The following is a 19560-nucleotide window of genomic DNA, read 5'->3' as shown; positions in this document are numbered from 1 at the left end:
GCCTGATACCGGCCTGATACCGGTCCGGTCCGTTACTGGTCTGATACTGGTCTGATACCGGCCTGATACCGGCCTGATACCGGTCCGGTCCGTTACCAGCCTGATACTGGTCTGATACCGGTCCGGTCCGTTACTGGTCTGATACTGGTCTGATACCGGCCTGATACCGGTCCGGTCCGTTACTGGTCTGATACTGGTCTGATACCGGCCTGATACTGGTCTGATACCGGCCTGATACCGGCCTGATACCGGTCCAGTCCGTTACTGGTCTGATACCGGTCTGATACCGGTCTGGTCCGATACCAGCCTGATACTGGTCTGATACCGGTCCGGTCCGTTACTGGTCTGATACCGGCCTGATACCGGTCCGGTCCGGTCGTGGGAGGAGCCTCACCCGTTCCTGCGTGCCAAACTTGCCGTCGGCCACCAGGTGAACCTCGTAGGTGAAGTTCATGCTCATGGCCAGCTTGATGAGCAGGTCGATGCAGAAACCGTAGCAACACTGAGGAACGATGGGCTGACCTGCGGAACCAGAACCACATCACCACCAGAACCGCCTGGAGGCTGCCAGCAGAACCCGTCGGGAGGTTCTGGCTCCAGGTGTGTTTGTACCTGGGATGGTCCCGTTGGGTCCGGTACAGATCACCTTCTTGATCACAACTCCGTTCACCGTGTGCTCCTGCTGGCACGTCCCGTCGCTCTGCGTCGGCTTCACGTAAACAAACGGCTCCTGGTGGATCGTCACTATCTGCACACAGCGACCCAAACCGGGTCAGAACCAGGATGGAGGACCAGAGCTTTCATATTCTTATGGGAACCTACTGCTGTCTACAATGTGGGATCGTAGGGGCCATTGCTCCTTCTGGAGACATTTTCTTGGTCCCCATGAGGGAAATGGTTGTTTTTGGGTTAGTGGTTAACCTAGGTTTAGGTTAACGTAAACCTTTACCTGAGGGTTAGGGAAAAGGTTAAGGTCAGGGTCAGGCATGTGAGGGGAAAGGTTAGGCTGTAGAAATTAATGGAAGTCATTGTGAAGTCTCTACAAGGGATGAAAACACGACTGTGTGTGTGTGTGTGTGTGCAGCACCTTCAGCCTGGTGGACATCTGGTATCCCACTGGTTTCTCCGTCTCTCCTCCAGGCCAGATGATCTTCCTCTGAGGATTCATCACCACCTGCAGAGTGAGGAAGAGGAGGAGGAGGAAGAGCGGCCCGTCTCACTGCGACACACAGAGCGTCTGGCCCCCAGGTGAACTGTACCTGCGTCCCGTTGAACACGCCCACCTGGATGACGCGCCCCGCCTTCTGGTGGTTCAGGATGCTGTAGGTGGCGAAGCGGCGGTCGCCGTCGTCGTTAAACTCGATTCGTCCCGTCAGGCCGTCCGGGTACTTCGATGCCATCAGCACCCTAACGAGCCAATCAGAGAGCAGAACCGCGCGTTCTTCAGGTCAGTGAAGCTGAATAACGGCTATGCGTTTGGAGGCCTGTGAGGAAGAGAATGAAGGGCGACAGGAGCGTTTATGACCCGGTTCTGAACCGCCATCGGACCAGCGAAGCGTCTCTGTTCTCCTCATTTCACCTCCAGCGAACCGAGACGAGCCGCTCTGAGATTACAGCGATCAGAAATCCCACCATGGAGCCGTTCATTAAACGTGACACGGCGAGGCCTTCAGGGGACGGCAGCGAGCGTCCGACACTCGGCTACCAGCGGACCGAGCCTTCCTGCCCTGCAGCCCGCTAACCCAACTGACTGCAGTAAGGGTTGGCCTGAACAGAACCGCCGTTTGGACCGGCCCGTCGCTCTGCTCCGCCTGGCTGCAGTATCAGTTTACTTGCAGTGCGGAGGACGGAGGACACGTCGTCCTCTTGCCGTCTCCTTCGTCCTCTCCGGTGTGTTGTGAGCTCAGAGGTCGTGTTTCAGTGCTGCTGCCAAAGCTGCTGAAGAGATAAAAGTTCTGGACCATTTCAGAACCAGAACTTGGTAAACAAAAACTAAAATCAATAGTCATCAATCACAGATTATCAAGTGATGCTGAAGGAGATCCAGTTAATCCCAGAAAGGCCTTCAGGTTGACTTCATTCAGGGAAGATTTGGATCAGAACCTCTCAGGCTGCGTTCACACCAGCCCAGTTTAGCCACTTTAATCCGACTCCAGTCCATTTGTCTAGTCAAAGTCCGGTTCGGTTGGTGAGGTGTGAATGCTAATCGACCTCTGACCTCTGACCTCTGGTCCTCCAGACTTTCAGTCTGGTTCGGTTTCAATATGAATGGCAAGCAGACCGCAGACCGCTCCAAAAGCAGGAAGTGAACTACAGCGCAGGGCATTCTGGGTAAATACACCAAAGCTGGCATGCTAGCCTAGTGCTAGCAGCAGAAACGGCTCCTGGTCTTTAGCCAAAGATGCTAAACTCTGTCGCCTCCATTTTGTTTCCATTTGGTGAAGAAGGAAGTTGCGCTCTTCAGAGTTTTTTGTCGTTCAAGAATGTTCTGTGGTTCTTGGTGCATCACATGTTGAAGTTCTGGTTCCAGTAGAACCGGGTCTACTTGGCCATTAGGAGGGAAACATCTTAAATGTCGGGCCCAACCGTCACGTCTCGGCTAAATAAGGAGGTTTCAGTTTTAAACGTTCTCCTTAAATCAAACTGTAAAACAAAATCATCAGACCCAAAAGCTCGAGGTTAGATTTCCATCAGACATGGAGCGAGTGAGCGGTACCAACCGTTTGAAGAGCGGCCCGGTCCGCCAGATGTTGGTGTTCCCCACGCAGCCCCGCGGCGGCTCCGTGATGTTCTCCTTCTCAAACAGTTCCTGCAGGGACTGAGCCACCACCGCCACGGCGTCCGTGATGTGAGCCGACTCGTTCTTCCCGTTGATCAGCTGGAGGCCCAGCAGGCCTGCAGCGTGCGCGCGCGCACACACACACACACACACACACACACATACACACCCACACCCACACACACACACACACACACCCACAGCCACACACACACACAGCACACACACACACCACAGGAAGTTAGACTGGATTCACTCTGAACGCTGTCCTCATTCACACACGCTCTGAGACGCACTTTAATCTGAGGTAATTAACTCTGTGTAATTCAGACACACTCTCGGGGCTTCAGGCGTCAGGTCAGTGTTCAGTAACACCAAACTGCATGCTGGGAGTTCACGCTCACAATCACCACCATTTGTCTCAGGGTAGAAAAGTCCCACTGAGACATTCTGAAGCGTGGCTGGTGATTTCCTTCAGCAGACTCGTCACATCTGTCCTCCAGCTGAGCCTCAGCCGCCAGCTAACACTGTTAGCATCATCAGAGCTAATTTACGACAGCCAACTTCCTGTCCGCCGTTCTGAAGGACATCCAGATCAACAACCCAACACTGGTACTGGAGCAAAAAACAGATTTTATTTACGGTTCTCGCTCAGTGATGAGTGACTGGGAGGACTCCTCCTCATTTCATATCAGGTTAGCGTCGGATTCCCTCTTATTTCCTGGATTTATTTTGGTCTTTGGTATTTGTTCTTCAAGATGGTGGTAATTTTTGTGACATCCCTGAATCTCTGAGCAGCTGTTTCACACTAGAACTCTCCTAAACATAATAAAAAGGCAGAGGACAAACTGGAATATGATTTGTTCCCATTGAGACCAGTAAAGATTCAACCATAACTATTTGTGGGGATCTATAAACAGCTGGACATGCTAACATGCTTACCTTTTTCAATTAAATTAATTCACAGCTAGCTTATCCACTGGACTAACCCCACAACAAATTTTTGCCTTGAATTTAACCCCACCTTCTTACAGTTAAACCTATCAGACTTCAAGTAGAAGCATATACATTTGTCTTGAGAACAGAGAGAACCAGTGCTAGCATTCCCCAACACAAAGTTAGCCTATAAGCAACTACCAAGACATTTTTAGAGACACAATTAATTAACATATGTATTTAGTAAAACCAATTAAACTATATGGACACTTTCTGGTAGAGAATAAAATGGGACAAGCCCATCATGCTAGTATGCTAGCATTTAGTAACACCTAGCTAAACAACTAGCTAAAGCTCAGACAGGACATATTTTTCTTCTACAATAGGCTGATGTAGGTTTTACCAGTCCAACAAACTGGAACTCGTTGTAAAAACTGACTGTAAAAACAGTGACCAATGCTAACACTGCTAGCGGGACGTTGCTAACTTAGCTGATGCAGCAAATGCAGGCCTTTTTCTTTCATAATGTCAAACGAGTCTGTTGAAGAACAGCAGCAGCAAAATCCAAAATGTCACAGTTCAGCCTGGTGGGTTTCTTTTCAGGAAACTGTTTCAGAGCCAGGAGGAATTAATGTCCGAATCTAACAGAAATTGGGAATGAAACCAGTTCGAGACGGTGATCTCTGTGAGGATGAGGAGGCTGAAGACATCATCCTGGCTTTATTACAGCCGACAGCATTGCCCCGTCCTGTCCTTTAAGTACTGCAACCTTCAGTGTCAGAAACAAGTAGGTTCACCATCTTTCAGTTTTCTACCAACCAGAAAACAATTTATGACTAAAAAATTTGGTTTTCAGCAAGTCTATGAATGAGCTTGGATGACACAGTACATATTACACCATGGCATCATTTACTTAAAGTAACCTGTAGTACCACAACACCACATAGTCCAGACCGGTGACAGAGAGTCGATGGCTGTTCTGCAGCCACAAGACCGGGTCACCTTGCGGTTACACTGAGGTTCCACCAAACGGTGGAGGAGGTTGTCTTAGTTGCTTGACCAATTGAAAGGTATCGGTTCCATGTCATATCTTCTGTGCTTTTGTTCATCTGAGGTACATATTCAGCACTGCTCATGACCAGATGAGTTTACGTCCCGACTGAAAAGCCCCAACAACTCAAAGACTTGTTTTTATACCATGAAGGAAAGAAAGGTAACTCTAATAAAGAAAGTACCAGGATGTTCAGGACTCTTCAGAACCAGAACAAGATGAGCAACTACAGATTTTGATCTACTGGATCATCTGAAACCCATCCCTGCAGAGAAACCTCCAACCTGCTGAAGCAGAGACAAATGGCACTGAGTGCAGATCAGCAGCACTTTGAGAGAAACTATGAAGGATCTTTCTCATCACATTGACAATGTGAAGAAAACATCACTTCACTTCTCTGAGTGCAGCAGCCGGTTGGCAAGGATGTTCTCTAGAGCAACTCAAACCACAGCAGGAGAGCAGAGGCCCATTACTCAGAGATCCAGGTCAGGACGTCAAAATGTCCCGGAATCAGGAAGTCAACGGTTCAGGACACCAGGATGTCTTAGGCTCACGGTGTCAGGGTCTCAGAGTATCGGGGTATCGAGGGGTATCATGTATCGGGGTATCAGAGAATCGAGGTATCAAGGGGTATCATGTATCATGTATCAGGGTATCAGAGTATGAGGGTATCAAGGGGTATCATGTATCAGGGTATCATGTATCGGGGTGTCAGAGTATGAGGGTATCAAGGGGTATCATGTATCAGGGTATCATGTATCGGGGTGTCAGAGTATGAGGGTATCAGAGTATGAGGATATCAAGGGGTATCAGCGTATCAGGGTATCATGTATCGGGGTATCAGAGTATGAGGGTATCAAGGGGTATCAGCGTATCAGTGCAATGGGTTATCAGACACCGTTTTGTCTGTTTTGTAGGATGAAATCAACAAAACTTAGGGGACGCTTCCATCCTGTCTGAAGGGAACTTTGTTCTTCTGGTTCTCTGAGTAATCAGCTGACTCAATAAGCCCCGCCCCCAGCCACCATGTTGCAGAGGTGGGCGGGGCCTTCATTGACTCCAAGCATCAGGCAGAAAACAGGAAGCAGCAGAGGCATCTTACCCATGTTCGATTGGACACGCGTCACGGTAACCTCAGCAACAAACCCCCCCACACACCTGAACATCAACCCCCCACCCCTCCCATGAATCGGCCCCTGTGATTGGCTCGTGTACTGTGAGAACGGGCAGACGGGTGGGCAGACGACACACACTATAGAAATGAAACAGAAAGATGTTAGACACATTGAAAGCCACAGAAACAACGGAGAACGAGTGGTTGGGAACCTTTAAACACGTCTCCACCGCCGCCGGATGTTTAAACGTTCAACCAGCAGTCAGAAGAACCAGAGACACCAAGAAGCTCAGTGACAGAGAGGAAGAGGAGGAGGACTGGCTTCCTTCATCAGATATCCTCAGCAGAGAGAGGGAGAGAGCAGCTGTGTTTCCATCCAACCCTGGAGCAGCTCAGCAGGAAACACCCAGAGGTGAACCAGCAACCCCCTGATATCAGGAGAAAACGTTTGGAGTTGAGCCAAAGCTCTGACATCCTGCCCGGAGTTTATAAAGCGACTGGCCCTTTAAAGGAAGCTCCTAAGACGTCCACACCTGTCCTGACTCCATCATCTCCTTCCTCAGATGGCAGAGCGCCCAGCTTCTGCACAACCTCGTTCAGTTCTAATCCTGGAGAACCGTCTGACCCTGGAGGACTGGGGCTGTCCACCAGGGTCTGGGACTGACCCTGGAGGACTGGGGCTGTCCTCCAGGGGTCAGTGTCCTGCAGCGCTTAGCTGGGTCTCTGGTTCAACACACCCGAGTCAAACGCTCAGCTTGTTAGCAGGACTCTGGGGAGCCTTGAGGCGGTAATTCAGCCTGAGGCGAGTCGGACCTGGAACACGTTTAGGACCTGCAGGACCCTGACTGGGCTTGACCAAACCAGGTCTAACCTGAGCTGTTCCGACCGGTCCAGTCCAGCTGCGGGTCAAAGCTTCAGTTTGAGCGTTGGATGGAAGCAGAGCTGACGACAGAGAGAGAGATGAAGAGGAGGAAGACGAGGAAGGCATTACCATCAGGAGCTTCGCTCAGAGCTTTCCCGCTCATCTCCCGCTCTCCGACCAGCCAGACGTAGCCAGAACCGGTCATGTTGAGCTGCCGGGCCGCTTTGTACACGGCCATGGCTTCATCCTCACTGCAAGCACACAGAGACAGACAGGAAGTTAACCAACACAGACAGGAAGTTAACCAACACAGACAGGAAGCAAGCAAAAACAGACAGGAAGTAAACAAAGAAACAGGAAGTAAACAAAGACAAACAGGAAGTAGAGAAACTGATGTTTTGTGATTTTGCAGACAGTTTCCCTGATGTGGAGGAAACCATCCAACTGTTAGAAGAAGCTCTCCAGCCCATCACTTGCTCCATAAGCTAACCTTAGCATCTTAACATTAGCATCCTTCTAAACATGAACTCTGTTTTTTGGGGAATTTTTATGATGTGGCAAAAGTAAACCACAAGTCTTTAGTTCCTAGTGACCTGAGCCCTGACTGACAGAACCTGAAACCACAAACACATTTTAAATTTCTTCTGAAAATTTCTATCCTCCAAGTAGCATTTGCTTTGCTCCGTTTCTTTGCTTTTGTTAACCGACTCTTTTGGTTAGAAATTAAATTTGAATTTTGATTTTATTTCTCATCAGCCATTGTCAGTGTTCCCATTTTTAGCAAAGTGTTGGTTTGATTTTCAATAAACTCTTAAAATGAGTTCAATCAGCTAAGATGCTGATTGATTTATGATTCCTGACGAGCAGCAGCTCCTACCGGCCTCAGCCTCAGGGTGGCGCTCACCTGGCCGACAGGATGATGACTCGGGCCTCCAGGTCCTTGGCCTCCAGCAGCAGCGCCGTCAGGTTGGTGTCCTGGCTGAACAGCAGCACCTTCTCCGCCTGGAGGACGGCGGCGCCGACGGACCGGGACCAGCGAGGGACAGGGAGAGACACGGCAGAACAACACCACACAACACATCATAGGACAGGAATCATTAGCTCCCGGATCCGCCTCCCTCATGACCAACCCGACCCCCAGCAGCGACCATGCTGCCACGGGAGGAGGACGGAGCAAACAGATGGAGGCAGAACGAGTCAAAGATCTGCTGAACTGAAAGGAAACTCAAAGGCAAAGCCTGAATCAAAATAAGGGAGGGCGTGGTGGCACATGCAAACTGACTCCAACCAACCAACCAATCAGGGACGTGCATGTTAGAGCGCGCTGATGCAACTGCAACTTAAAAAAAGGCTGGAGTGGAGAGAAGGAGGAGCAGGGAGGAGGACAGAGTGGTTCATTTCTCAACAGAAAAGGAGGAGTGAAGGGATCCTGGAGGGCAGAGGTCGTCAGCCAAGCATCAGCCTGGCTGCATGCAACCCTTCACGAGGAAGAGGAGGGAGGGGGGAGGGAGGAAGAGGAAGGGCGTCTCTCCTGGCAGTGCGAACCCATTCTGTGTGCAGGAGTCATGAAAAACCAAATGAAAAGAGATGTGGAGAGAAGACGTGCCACCGGGACAGGAGTCTGTCTCTGGAGCCGGGTTGGGTCTGGGCGGGTGGGCGGGGCTAACTGGTGTCGGCTACTGGGCGAGCTCAGAGATTGGTTGGGCGGCGTGCATCGTTTCACCATGCAAGTTTATACCTTGGGTGTTCTCCTGAAGTCAAAGTTCTGTTGGTCGAGGTTTTCATAGTTCCTGTTTTTAGTCTGACGGTGATGTGCAGAGAAAATATGCAGACAGAGATTATAGACAGCAAAGCATCAACAATGATTCTTCTTCTGCTTCACGACGGAGTCAGAGGCAAACACACCGCAGAGCCTCCGCTGCCCGGCCGAAGGCTCGCCACACTGTCGCCATGGCGACAACATCGGCAATCAGTGCCATATCAGCTGTAATATCTGCCTATTTCCTTCTTTCCTCTGTCTCTCAGCTGTGACCTTTAACCTTTTGGGTGACGTCAACAAAATCATTACACTTGAAATACATTAGTCAACCAACCCTGATGTTTCCATGGCGATATGATCACCATATCGATTTACAATCAGAAATAAACGTTCATTGTTGATCAGGTTTGTCTTTATTGTCACGTTTTCTCTGCTGTTCTGCTTCAACGAGGTTCATACTGGTAGTTTTCTGGTTCTGGTTCCGAACCGGACCAAACCAAGTTCTGGCCGAGTTAAAGGAATAGCTCAGATAGTTTAGTTCCTCACCTGCAGCACATCATTTACAGACCACAGGTCCAGCAGGCAGTGGTGGACACCGCTAACAGAACAGCTAGCTCCACTTATGCTAGAGCGCTAATCATAAACATTATCTCTGTTGAGTCTGAAGAGCCATTTCTACATAGTAATGGGTGGAAGCTAATGCTAACGTCGTAAAGAGCTAATGTCTATGTTAAGGAGAATCCGGCTCTCAATACTTGTCATATCTGTAAATTTTTGCCTGTATTTGTTTGTATTCTTCTGCATTTGCTTGTTTTTTCTATTCTTTTTTGCATACTTATATGTAAAGTTTAATTAAAAAACAAAGAAGAGGGAAATGGACTTGTCGCGTAGACCAGTGTTTCCCAACCCTGGTCCTCAAGGCACACTGTCCTACATGTTTTAGAGGTTTCCCTGATTTAATGTGCCTGACTGATCTGAATGCGGTTCAGGAAACACCAGTTAATCAGTCATTGACTGAAATCAGCTGGGCTGAAGCAAGGAAATACCTAAAACAGTGGTTCTTAACCTGGGTTCGATTGAACCCCAGGGGTTCGGTGAGTCGGTCTCAGGGGTTCGGCGGAGCCTCTGCCGCGGAGGTAAAGACACACTGTGTAAAGTCGTGATGATGCCCCGCTTTGCCATCACTTGAGGCAGAGGATCACGTTACTTTGCTGAGCCAATCAGAGCTGCTGCAGAGGTTCACGTTACATTGCTGAGCCAATCAGAGCTGCGGAGGAGCCCTGATTGAAGGAGCTCCACTCTCAGCATGGATTTGAACTTGTGTCTTTAATTACTTCAGCAAAGCTCACAGTTTTTACCTAATTCTATAGTCTAAATCTGCTCCTTAGTGGCATCTTTTCGGGGCTGCTACGGCCTCTAGTGGCGTGGGGTGGTAACGCAGCTAATATAATTACATTACTAAATCAGAATACTGCAAAGTATTTTTTGTGTCGGCCAGGGGTGGGTAGGGATGGGGGAGGAATAAGATGGGTTCGGTGAATGCGCATATGAAACTGGGGGGTTCGGTACCTCAAAAAAGGTTAAGAACCACTGACCTAAAACATGCAGGGCAGTGAGCCCTGAGGACCAGGGCTGGGAAACACTGGCGTAGACTGACTTCAAAATAAGAGCATTAATATAAACATTTAACTGCTGGAAGAATTCTAATTTCTTCTTTGAAAATTCGGATCTGGAAAATTCATTTCGGGTAAGCTAAGTGTGCTAAACATTTTCAAAGCTAGCAAAAATGCTAAAGCACCAAGTGAAAAATTAGCTCTGCTGTTAGCGGGCTAGCAGGAGCCTGTCCTGGAGGGTCAGCAGTGTTTTCACTGGAGGTTTGGTCTCATGGACATTTCGGGTCCAATCGGAGCCCAAGTAACGGTTTCATCTCCACCGCACCGGAAGCTCAAGTTGTTTCCGATATCTGCTGAAGCTGAGGAAAAGTCTGACTGACCGCTCCATAAAACCTGCATAGCTGCTGGTAAGGTACTGACAGCTCATAAATACTTCACAGAACATCAGTTAGGAAATCTGAGCCAGGCCTCCACCACATTATTCATAATTTACGCCCCTCAGTAACACAACATGAGGTCACTGTTGCTGTATTTGTTCTGCATGAAGAGATCATTTTAAACATCCTGGGGGCATCCGGCCGTCCAATCCGAGCGGAGCTGAGTTTACAGCTGCTGGACCTGCAGGATGTTCCGCGGCTCTCCTGTTCGCTCTCAGGTGTAAATCTCCCTCTGGGTTCTGGCTGCAGGTGTACAGACAGCAGGAATATTTTTAGATGGGCTCACCTGTCAGACTGATTTATAATGAAAACCTTCAGAAGCGATGAGTCGGTCCAAACAGACCTCAGCAGGAAAACTCAGATCCGTCCTGTTAACAAGCTGCGACTTCCAGCCCTGTGATGCTAATGTGCTGCGGCAGGGCAGCGGCGCTTTAGCGCTGCGCTCAGTCCGCCCCAAATGTTCAACTCATTAAGCATGAATCCACACGCCACGCTGCGCGCCACCCAGACATTCCTGCAGCGCTTCCTGCGCCTCCAACTCGGGATGCTAACGGCTTTTAGCTAATAGCTCGGATGTTCATGGCTTGGAGCTAAGTGTGGGATGCTAAGGTAAGGGTGGGATGCTAACGGCTGGGACATTAAGTGTGGGATGCTCATGGCTGGGATGCTCAGGGCTTTTAGCTAATGGCTCGGATGCTCATGGCTGGGAGCTAAGTGTGGGATGCTAATGGCTTTCAGCTAACAGCTTGGATGCTAACAGCTTTTAGCTAACGGCTCGGATGCTCATGGCTGGCAGCTAACAGCTCTGATGCTCATGGCTGGGAGCTAAGTGTGGGGTGCTAACGACATTTAGCTAAAATCTCAGATGCTCATGGCTGGGAGCTAAGTGTGGGATGCTAACAGCTTTTAGCTAACAGCTTGGATGCTAACAGGTCCGTTAGCATCCGATCTGGGTCAAAGGTCATCCGTGCCATATCCGGGTCCCTTTTTCCCCTGAGCGGATGTGTCCGTGTTGCTCACCAACATCAGCCGGAATATTCATCCCCTCTGACCTCCTGACCTTTAACCTCTCAGTCCAGCAGCGCCCCCTGCACTGCCGACTCAATGTCTACCGTAACTGGAGGTCAGATCAGTTAGTCTGACCTCAGCGGGTCGCTGACCTCTTCCTGTCGTACTTCCTGTCGTCAGCGGCGACACAAAGCAGGCGTGACGGACAGCCGGAAGCAGCTGAGGTGTGTTTGCGGCTCTGATCTCCGTCAGAGTCGAGGTGATGAGAAACCAGACAGCAGATGGAGCTGAAGGACTGAAACCATGCCATGAGTCCACAGAGAGAAGAAGAAGAAACCAGCTCAACTCAAAGAAGATGAAACAAAGAGTCAAACCTCCACCAAGACTAGCAGGTCCGCGCTCTACCTGGACCCACTGGTCCGGGACAAACCACCAAGTCCAGTCTTTAGACAAACTGGTCTTGATTTGGATCAGCGTGTTCCAGAACAGACAAACTTGAAGTCTAAAAGAAGACAGTACCAGTCAGTACCAGTAAGTCCAGAGACAAGACCGGCGTGTCCCTTAGAGACGGTATAAACCCATGAGGTGAGCCACCTGGACCAAGACCAGAACCTGACGGTAATCAGATGTTATGAGTCAGAACCAACAGCTTTAAAGACAACACGGGGATCATCTAGAGTCAGAACAAGGGAATCCTGGACAAGATCAACAGATCTGGACTTTCTGCCATAAAGACCAAAGTTCAGATCATCAGATCAGAGCAAACGCTCCAGACTCAACTCTAGAATGTCTCAATCAAAACCCATAGACCCAGAATCAAGACCAGCAAGTCCAGAAGAACAATCCACCTGTCAAGCTAGTCAGCTCCAGAGAAATCGACTTTCAGCTCAACACCATAACGTCTAGAGTCAACTTCAGGAAGTCTCAGTCCACTCTCAGAGTCCAGGTCTGCACGTCCAGAACCAAAGCCATTCTGTACCAGCTAACATCAACAAATCAAAAAGAAAAGTCTGATGTTCAGAGTGAGAACCAACGGGTTAAGACCGGCAGGTCCAGAGTCCGCCATCAACACCAGGCCAGCCGGGACAGAAGAACCAGCGGCCCTTTCAAAGGAAGGTCCAGTTGGTTCCGGTTCACAGGTAGCCTGAAGTCCAGAGTGATTACCAACAGGTAGTCTAAACCAGAATGAGACGGGTTGGATCCAAATTGTCAAAACCATAGAACATGTTTCGAACATAAAAATTTACAAACAAATATTGTTTTATAAGAGAAACAATAAATACTGACAGGAAAAACACTGCTCCACGAACATTTAATCTGAACATGCATCATGACGCGTTTCTCCGGGTCTGGATCTCAGAATGGATCAGAACTTCAGAAACCAGGAAGAAGGCTGGTGTCACTTCCTGTAGCAGTTCTCTCTCGGAATAACAGCCGAGCCTTATGAAAGCAACCGGACCGCGGCGCTGTCCGACTCGCTCCGTCTCCCTGATCCATGGAAACAAATCGTCAGGTAAACAACCTTGGTGGAGATCAACAGAATCATCCTGAATGAACAGGAAGCTGATGATGGAGAAGCTGAGATGACGCGTCCAGCAGGAAGTCAGGAAGAAGATGGTCGGATGAAGGAGCGGTGAAGAACAAGGGAAGATGAGATATAGATCCATGGATGATAGACGGGTTGAGGCAGAGATGGAGGAATGAAAGAAAACCTTTGGGTTTGATGAAGGCCTCACTCAGCCATGCAGTGGAAACTTCACACATCACGTTTCCATGCTCCGTGAGTAAACACGATTATTTCAGTGGTGGGCACGGTCAGCTAAAGCTAGCTGTGCTAACCCTAAAGCACCAATCAGAAACATGAGCTATGCTTAAGCGCCATAATGATAATTACCATTACTGACAACCTTACAGGATAATTAGCAGAAGCTAACGCTAAAGTGCTATAATAACATGATAATTAGCAGAAGCAGAAGTGCTGAATCCATCCATGTTGATACCCCCATGTGTCCAAGACGCATCATGTGCTACAACCGAGCGTAGCGCCTCATCAAGGTTTCCTCTGTCATTACACTCCTACCTTCAGGAAGTGATTCTGTGAATCAGACCTTTCACTTGTGGTTTCAGTTTTATAGCTGTTGAGTTTTGCTAACTCTGTTAGCCTGATCAGCCATGGTGGAGCTGAGGATATTAGCATGTGGAGAATAAATTATAACTGAGCTTTTGCATGTATTTGTTTAGCTAACACGTCTGGTGGTTTGTTGTCTGTGCCTGCTTCGTTCATTTGTTATATACTTGGAAAAAAAAACAGAAAGGCGGGGACAGGAAACAAAACTGAGTAAACAGTCTTCACCCCCTTCAAACTAAAAGTATGAATATAAACATCTTGCTACTTGGAGAACAGCTGATAACCAAAACACAGATATCAAACTTTATTCAGCTGAAAGTTTACAAAACAGCTTTATTTTTCTAGAAAAATTAAATAGAGGGAAGCTGAGCGTTTAGACAGTTAGCCAAGGTGCTAAAATGCTAAGCTAATAATTAGTTCTGATATTAGCAGATTAGCGAAACAGGGCCCACCACCGCTAACTTTGCTCCCAACGCATACCTTCATGTTGACAGAAACATGTGCAGATTTACACGTCTTAATGTGTACATTCACATGTGAACTCCAAGGTACATGTGAAACACAAAGCTACAACAGGAGATGAGCTTCACTGGTAGAACCACCAGCTGGTTGTAATGTCTACAGTTACCACCAGGTGGCGATAAGACTCACAAGGCCAACAGTACAGCCTGGAGTTCAGCCTTACAACCAATCAGGCTGCTGACCCTGATTTGACCCCATGCTGACCCTGATTTGACCCCTTGCTGACCCTGATTTGACCCCATGCTGACCCTGATTTGACCCCATGTGACTGTTAAAAAACAGCTAAATTCACAGCAAATATTGATAAAAATCTGCTTTCACTAAGTCTGTTATGCAGAATCAAAAGAACAAGAAACAGATCGTTCTCCCAGTCTGACTTCTTCGTGAACAGCGAAGAAAAGACCGAAAAGTCGCACAAAGTCGGGTCTGACTTTTACATTTTTTCAAACACCGAGTGATACTGATGATCTCTGGATAGCTGCACATTTAGGAGTTGGCTCAGTTAATATTTATGCAGTCATTTACTTTAAGCTCCTATTTGGTAGAAATTATTTTCTCACTTTCTTTGGTCCAAACAGCCAAACTTTGCTGATCAGGACTGATTTGCAAAACATGGAAGGAAGTGAAAACGTTTTGCAGGCGATGCAGCTTCACATGTACCTCCACATGCGCATCCAGGTGGGTAATCTGCACATGGCCTCTGTCAACAGATGTGCCACATGGAGCCTGCAGGTGAAGCCGTGACGATGGCGACCGGTTGCCAGGAAGACGCCCAGCACTTTGCTCACCTTGGTCTCCCGCTCCTCCAGCAGCGTCTCCAGCTTCTTCTGGGCGGCTCGGCCCTCGTGGTCGTCGCTGACGATCAGGATGATGTGGTTCCACCTGAACTCCCTCATCAGGTCAAACCACACCTGGGCCTGGTGGGAGTACGGCGGCACCGTCCGCAGGAAGGACAGGTGGATGCTCTGCAGCGGGGAGGAGGAAGAACCCACAGCGGAACACTAAGAACTCACTTCTCTGAATCCTGAGCCACAAACGGGAGAGGACTGGGAGTACTGGGAGTGATGGGACTACTGGGATGCTCTGACCTGATCTCACCATCAACAGATTCATAAATCTGAGAAAGACTCAGAGTCCAGTTTGCTCCTAGTTCAGGTTAGTGTGTCTTCTTGGTTAAGCCAACCTAAGCTTTTCTGATATGTTCCAGTCCCTCCCAACACACAGTATCTGCTCTGAGGGACACCGGGACTCAGCCGGTGAAACGTGAGAGTGATGCCGCAGCAGGCGGACGCGGCTGACCTTGTCAGAGTAGATGGACATGCGAGTCGTCAGGCCGACCACCGGGATCCGGTAGAACCCGGCCGTGTAGGAGACGGGCGTTGGAGTCAGGTGATCGTTGGACTGCGGAGGATGGCTGACCAGGATGGCGTACACCTGCAGAATAAGAAGAAGAAGAAGAAGAAGGTTTGTTTTAAGACGGAATCTACTGGGGGGAAACTCGGAATCTACTGGGAAACCTGGGAGCAAGAGAACCGAATGTCGGAACCAGAACCGTATCTTTGGGCTCAAAATCAATAATATTTGTAAAATGAATCCTAGCCTTGAAATCATTCATCACAGCCCAGCCAGCATGCCTAGGTGGGCCCCATGTGGGGGAAAGGAGGGTCCCATATGGGTTTGTCCGCAGGTTCCACGATGGTCCCACATGGGTTTGCCCATGTAGGGCCACAGCCCACATGGGCCCTACATGGGCCCTATATGGACAAACCCATGTGGGCCACCACCATATAGGGCCCATGTAGGGCCACAGCCCACATGGGTCCTACATGGGCCCCCATGTGGGCTGTGGCCCTAAATGGACAAACCCATATGGGACCCATATGGCCTGCCCTCCTTTTCCCCACATGGGGCCCACCTAGGCATGCTGGCAGGGTGGTCTTAAATTTTGCCTATTTAACCTACTTAATGTTTGTTTTTTTTCAACTTTGCTGTCAGGCAAAGTCCGAGTTGCCCGCAGACATCTGACTCAAGGCGGCTGAGGCTACTGCTAACTAGCCAGGTAGCTAGCTAGCTAGCTAGCTTTTTTTAGTCTGTCATGGCTGAGTGAACATTTTTCTCTGGTTGGCTGTGCAACGTTTTATTTCCAGTCCTGGTGGTTCATTCAGCTGACGGCTGAATGAACCAAGCAACGGGACCAGCACCGGGTCCAGACAGGCGGCAGCAGCGGCCGAATGATCCGCTAACAGTATTTAAGCTCCTCTGTCCCAGCCACAACTCGCCGGTCCGTCTCGTCACCCTGAGCGTTACCTGTGTTTCGCTCCCTGGATCACCTGATGTTCCCTCAGGTTTCCAGTTTGCTTTGTATTTGGATTTTCTTGTACCCCTGGATTTTGGATTTTTTTGTTGGTTGATTTTCTTAATTAAACATCCACTTATTTCTACGACCGCTGCCGGCTGCGTTTGGGTCCCCCGCCACACCATGACCAAAGGTTTGGAATGGCTTCTGAACCAGACGCTCCAAGGTACAGGTGTCAAACTCCAGTCCTGCAGAGCCGCTGCCCTGCAACTTTTAGATGTGCCTCTGCTGCACCACCTGAACAGAATAATTAGGTCGTTAGCAGGACTCTGGAGAACTGATCTACACCAGGAGGAGGTAATGAAGCCGTTTCATTCCAGTGTTTTGTAGCTGTGGCACATCTTAAAACTGCAGGACAGCGGAGGGCTGGAGTTTGACGGCCTGCTCCAAGGCGTCCAGTCCGTAACTCTTCAACACGCTGTCGGCTCCCGGTCAGACGCATTTAGTTCAGAGTCCATGAGATTTAGATTCAGTGAGGTTTTTTTTATGGGTTGATTTTAGTTGCCTCTACGATGAACTCTTTGTAAAGTCTATAATGTCTGCGCTTGTGCACCAGTCAGGGGTGTTTATTATAACCTGTCAAATGGCTGATGGGCTTCAAATTTTCCCATCATTTAAAAAAAACAACCAGTCAAATCCGGAAAATATTCCATTAACGCGGTCTCCGACTTTAGCAAACATGTTTTTCTGATTTCATGCACAATTGTCTTAAAAAGTCTTAAGGTTGAGTTGGTGAAACCTGGAAATGCAGCTGTGGAGCCACAAGTGGCTATGAAACCATGAAATATTGCTGTTTTGATTTTATTTACTTTCATTTTGCTGAATAATCACTGCACCCCCTCTGATAGACGAGATCTAGAACTGCCACTAGAGACAGCATGCTAGCTCCATGTTAGCTCCATGCTAGCTCCATGTTAAGCTATGCTAGCTCCATGTTAGCTCCATGTTAAGCTATGCTAGCTCCATGTTAGCTCTATTCTAGCTCCATGTTAAGCTATGCTAGCTACATGTTAGCTCCATGTTAAGCTATGCTAGCTCCAAGTTAGCTCCATGTTAAGCTATGCTAGCTCCATGTCAGTGACATGTGGTCAGGGGAGGCAGGTGAGGCAAAGCCTCAGAATAATATAATGTTAAAATAATTTCTTTTGCTATTTTCACCCTGTGGCTTGTACTATAAAGTACCTATTTTTCATTTAGCTTAACCAATTCTGATTATTTTTTACTTGAAAATCGCTGAATGTTCGCATTTTCCCATTCAAATGCTCTGAAGCTCAGCAGGTGAGGCAACAGGAAGCTGAGCCTCACCTGGGACTGATCAACCTCTAACTGCGCTGGCTGCCATTCGATGGGAGCATGCTCCTCCTGTCTGTTTGTCGCCAATAAAATGGTTAAAAACATTTAATTAGTGTGAATGCCTGCAGCATTCACACTAATGAGTTCCATTTTTCTGGTTGCTCCGTAAACTTCGCCGCGCTTCTTCTCCTGTATACTTTGTGATATTTTCACCATCCAACTTTTATACTATTCCTTTTGCTCTCCTAATGCCGGCTTTATATCTTGGTATTCATAACCTTCATACATTTTATAATATTCACCTTTTTATGAAATTTTCTCCCCATGGGGGAAACTGCTCCATCCTGTGGCAGAATTGAGAATTACAATATAAAATGTCTGTTGTGTTTCACAGCTGATATTTTAGGTCCTGCCTATTAATGGCAAATCATCCAGTTTCAGGGCCGTGACGGAGGAAGTAAGGCAGCGGCCATTTTGAAGTTGGGCAGTTTAACAGCTTTCATGCTGTTTAACAGCTGGGAATAATTTGATATTTTTTCTCCCTGCATGTTGCATGTTTTTTGTAGTCACCGTGCTAAACGATGCCTCCAAACAAATGTTGATATCTCAGGAACCATAAAAGGTTTGGATTTTATTCACCCACCGTTGTTTTTAGAAGGAACAGGGGAATGTTTCTGTCATTTTCACATTTTAGGGTTACATGAGTTTTGTTTCTTTTTACATTGCAAGGAATATATTACTGTAACCAGCATGCAAGTGGTAGCCTAGATGCTATCATTAGTATTTTAGCTAGTTTTAGATTTTTAGCTAATTTTTACCTGTTTTTTTTTTTACATTGTTTCTTGCATTTCTGCAAGTCTTCAGCAGGTGACTTCAGACGCTTTTGCCATTTTCACCAAAAGCATTCAACATTCACACTTACATTTTCATAGGAAATGAACACTTTCTAGTTTATGAACTGATTTCCCATAATTTAGCTTATGTATATAATGTACAGTGTTTTTGTCACCAGCTGTGTGTGTAACGTGGTTCGTGTGCTGAGGAGCGATCAGAAACGGCAGAGATCAGACTCGAGGTGAAGCAGGCAGTTGTCTGGCCTCATGGCAGGGGGGGCTTATGATCCCACACATTGTGACTCCGTGTCTGCAGAGTAAGAGACAGCAAGCTAGCGATACAGTAAATAAGTGAAGCTACATGCAACGACTCTACGTGCAGCTTGGCCGATACAGAGAGCAAGAAAAAGAAATAATAATATCTGTATTTCCAAGTTTGATTGAGTTAACAGAGTTATTCTACCATGGCAGGCGGCTATGGATGGCATGTGAAGGTATATCTTTCTGCCCTTCAATGTTGTCCGCATGCGCTAAGTGTCCGTATGTGAACAATAATATGCAGGGGGTCTTATGATTTTGATCAGTTAGAGCCTCATCGGTCCATGTAAAGGACTACAGGTTGGGATCCAAACCCAGGACCGTTCTGCAGCAAGGCAGCAGTTCTACTACAGAGTCTGAACTTTTTAAAATGAGATGTGACTCTTTCCAAGCCGGATCTCCTGCTGCTCCTCCTGCAATAGGTGGGCCCCTCCCTCCGCCTCTGTCGTTGTGTCCTTGGGCAAGATGCTTCACCTTTTACAGCAGGGGGCGCTGGTGCATGACGGCTCACTCCTGACTGCCCTTTGGTGGTAAGATACTGGATTATCTGT

At 48.2% G+C, this 19560-nt stretch overlaps 1 protein-coding gene and 1 long non-coding RNA gene across 4 annotated transcripts in view; one reads left to right on the top strand and one right to left on the bottom strand.

The window, feature by feature from the left end:
• Window positions 1–322: 322 nt before the first annotated feature.
• The window catches only part of grin1b (glutamate receptor, ionotropic, N-methyl D-aspartate 1b), a 26334-nt gene continuing 7096 nt past the window's right edge, over window positions 323–19560 (bottom strand). The window contains exons 3-12 of one of the 3 annotated variants that reach the window (XM_016666655.1): window positions 15509–15643; window positions 14998–15174; window positions 8481–8543; window positions 7647–7744; window positions 6872–6993; window positions 2721–2895; window positions 1284–1407; window positions 1088–1174; window positions 613–748; window positions 323–522 (exon numbers count right to left, since the gene is read on the bottom strand). In XM_016666655.1, coding sequence (XP_016522141.1) covers window positions 338–522; window positions 613–748; window positions 1088–1174; window positions 1284–1407; window positions 2721–2895; window positions 6872–6993; window positions 7647–7744; window positions 8481–8543; window positions 14998–15174; window positions 15509–15643 — 1302 coding nt within the window. In that variant the 3' untranslated portion in view covers window positions 323–337. Of the gene's footprint in view, window positions 523–612; window positions 749–1087; window positions 1175–1259; window positions 1408–2720; window positions 2896–6871; window positions 6994–7646; window positions 7745–8480; window positions 8544–14997; window positions 15175–15508; window positions 15644–19560 lie in introns of all 3 variants that reach the window. The other 2 variants (XM_016666654.1, XM_016666656.1) reach the window with 2 other exon arrangements.
• Window positions 10457–11885, top strand: LOC107834782 (uncharacterized). Its single transcript, XR_001660605.1, has 2 exons — window positions 10457–11160; window positions 11224–11885. It is a non-coding gene; the product is annotated as an uncharacterized LOC107834782 (long non-coding RNA).

Source organism: Poecilia formosa, unplaced genomic scaffold (genome assembly GCF_000485575.1).
Source record: "Poecilia formosa unplaced genomic scaffold, Poecilia_formosa-5.1.2 Scaffold763, whole genome shotgun sequence".
NCBI classification, from domain to species: Eukaryota; Metazoa; Chordata; class Actinopteri; order Cyprinodontiformes; family Poeciliidae; genus Poecilia; species Poecilia formosa.
This window is presented reverse-complemented; position numbering and strand designations above follow the sequence as displayed.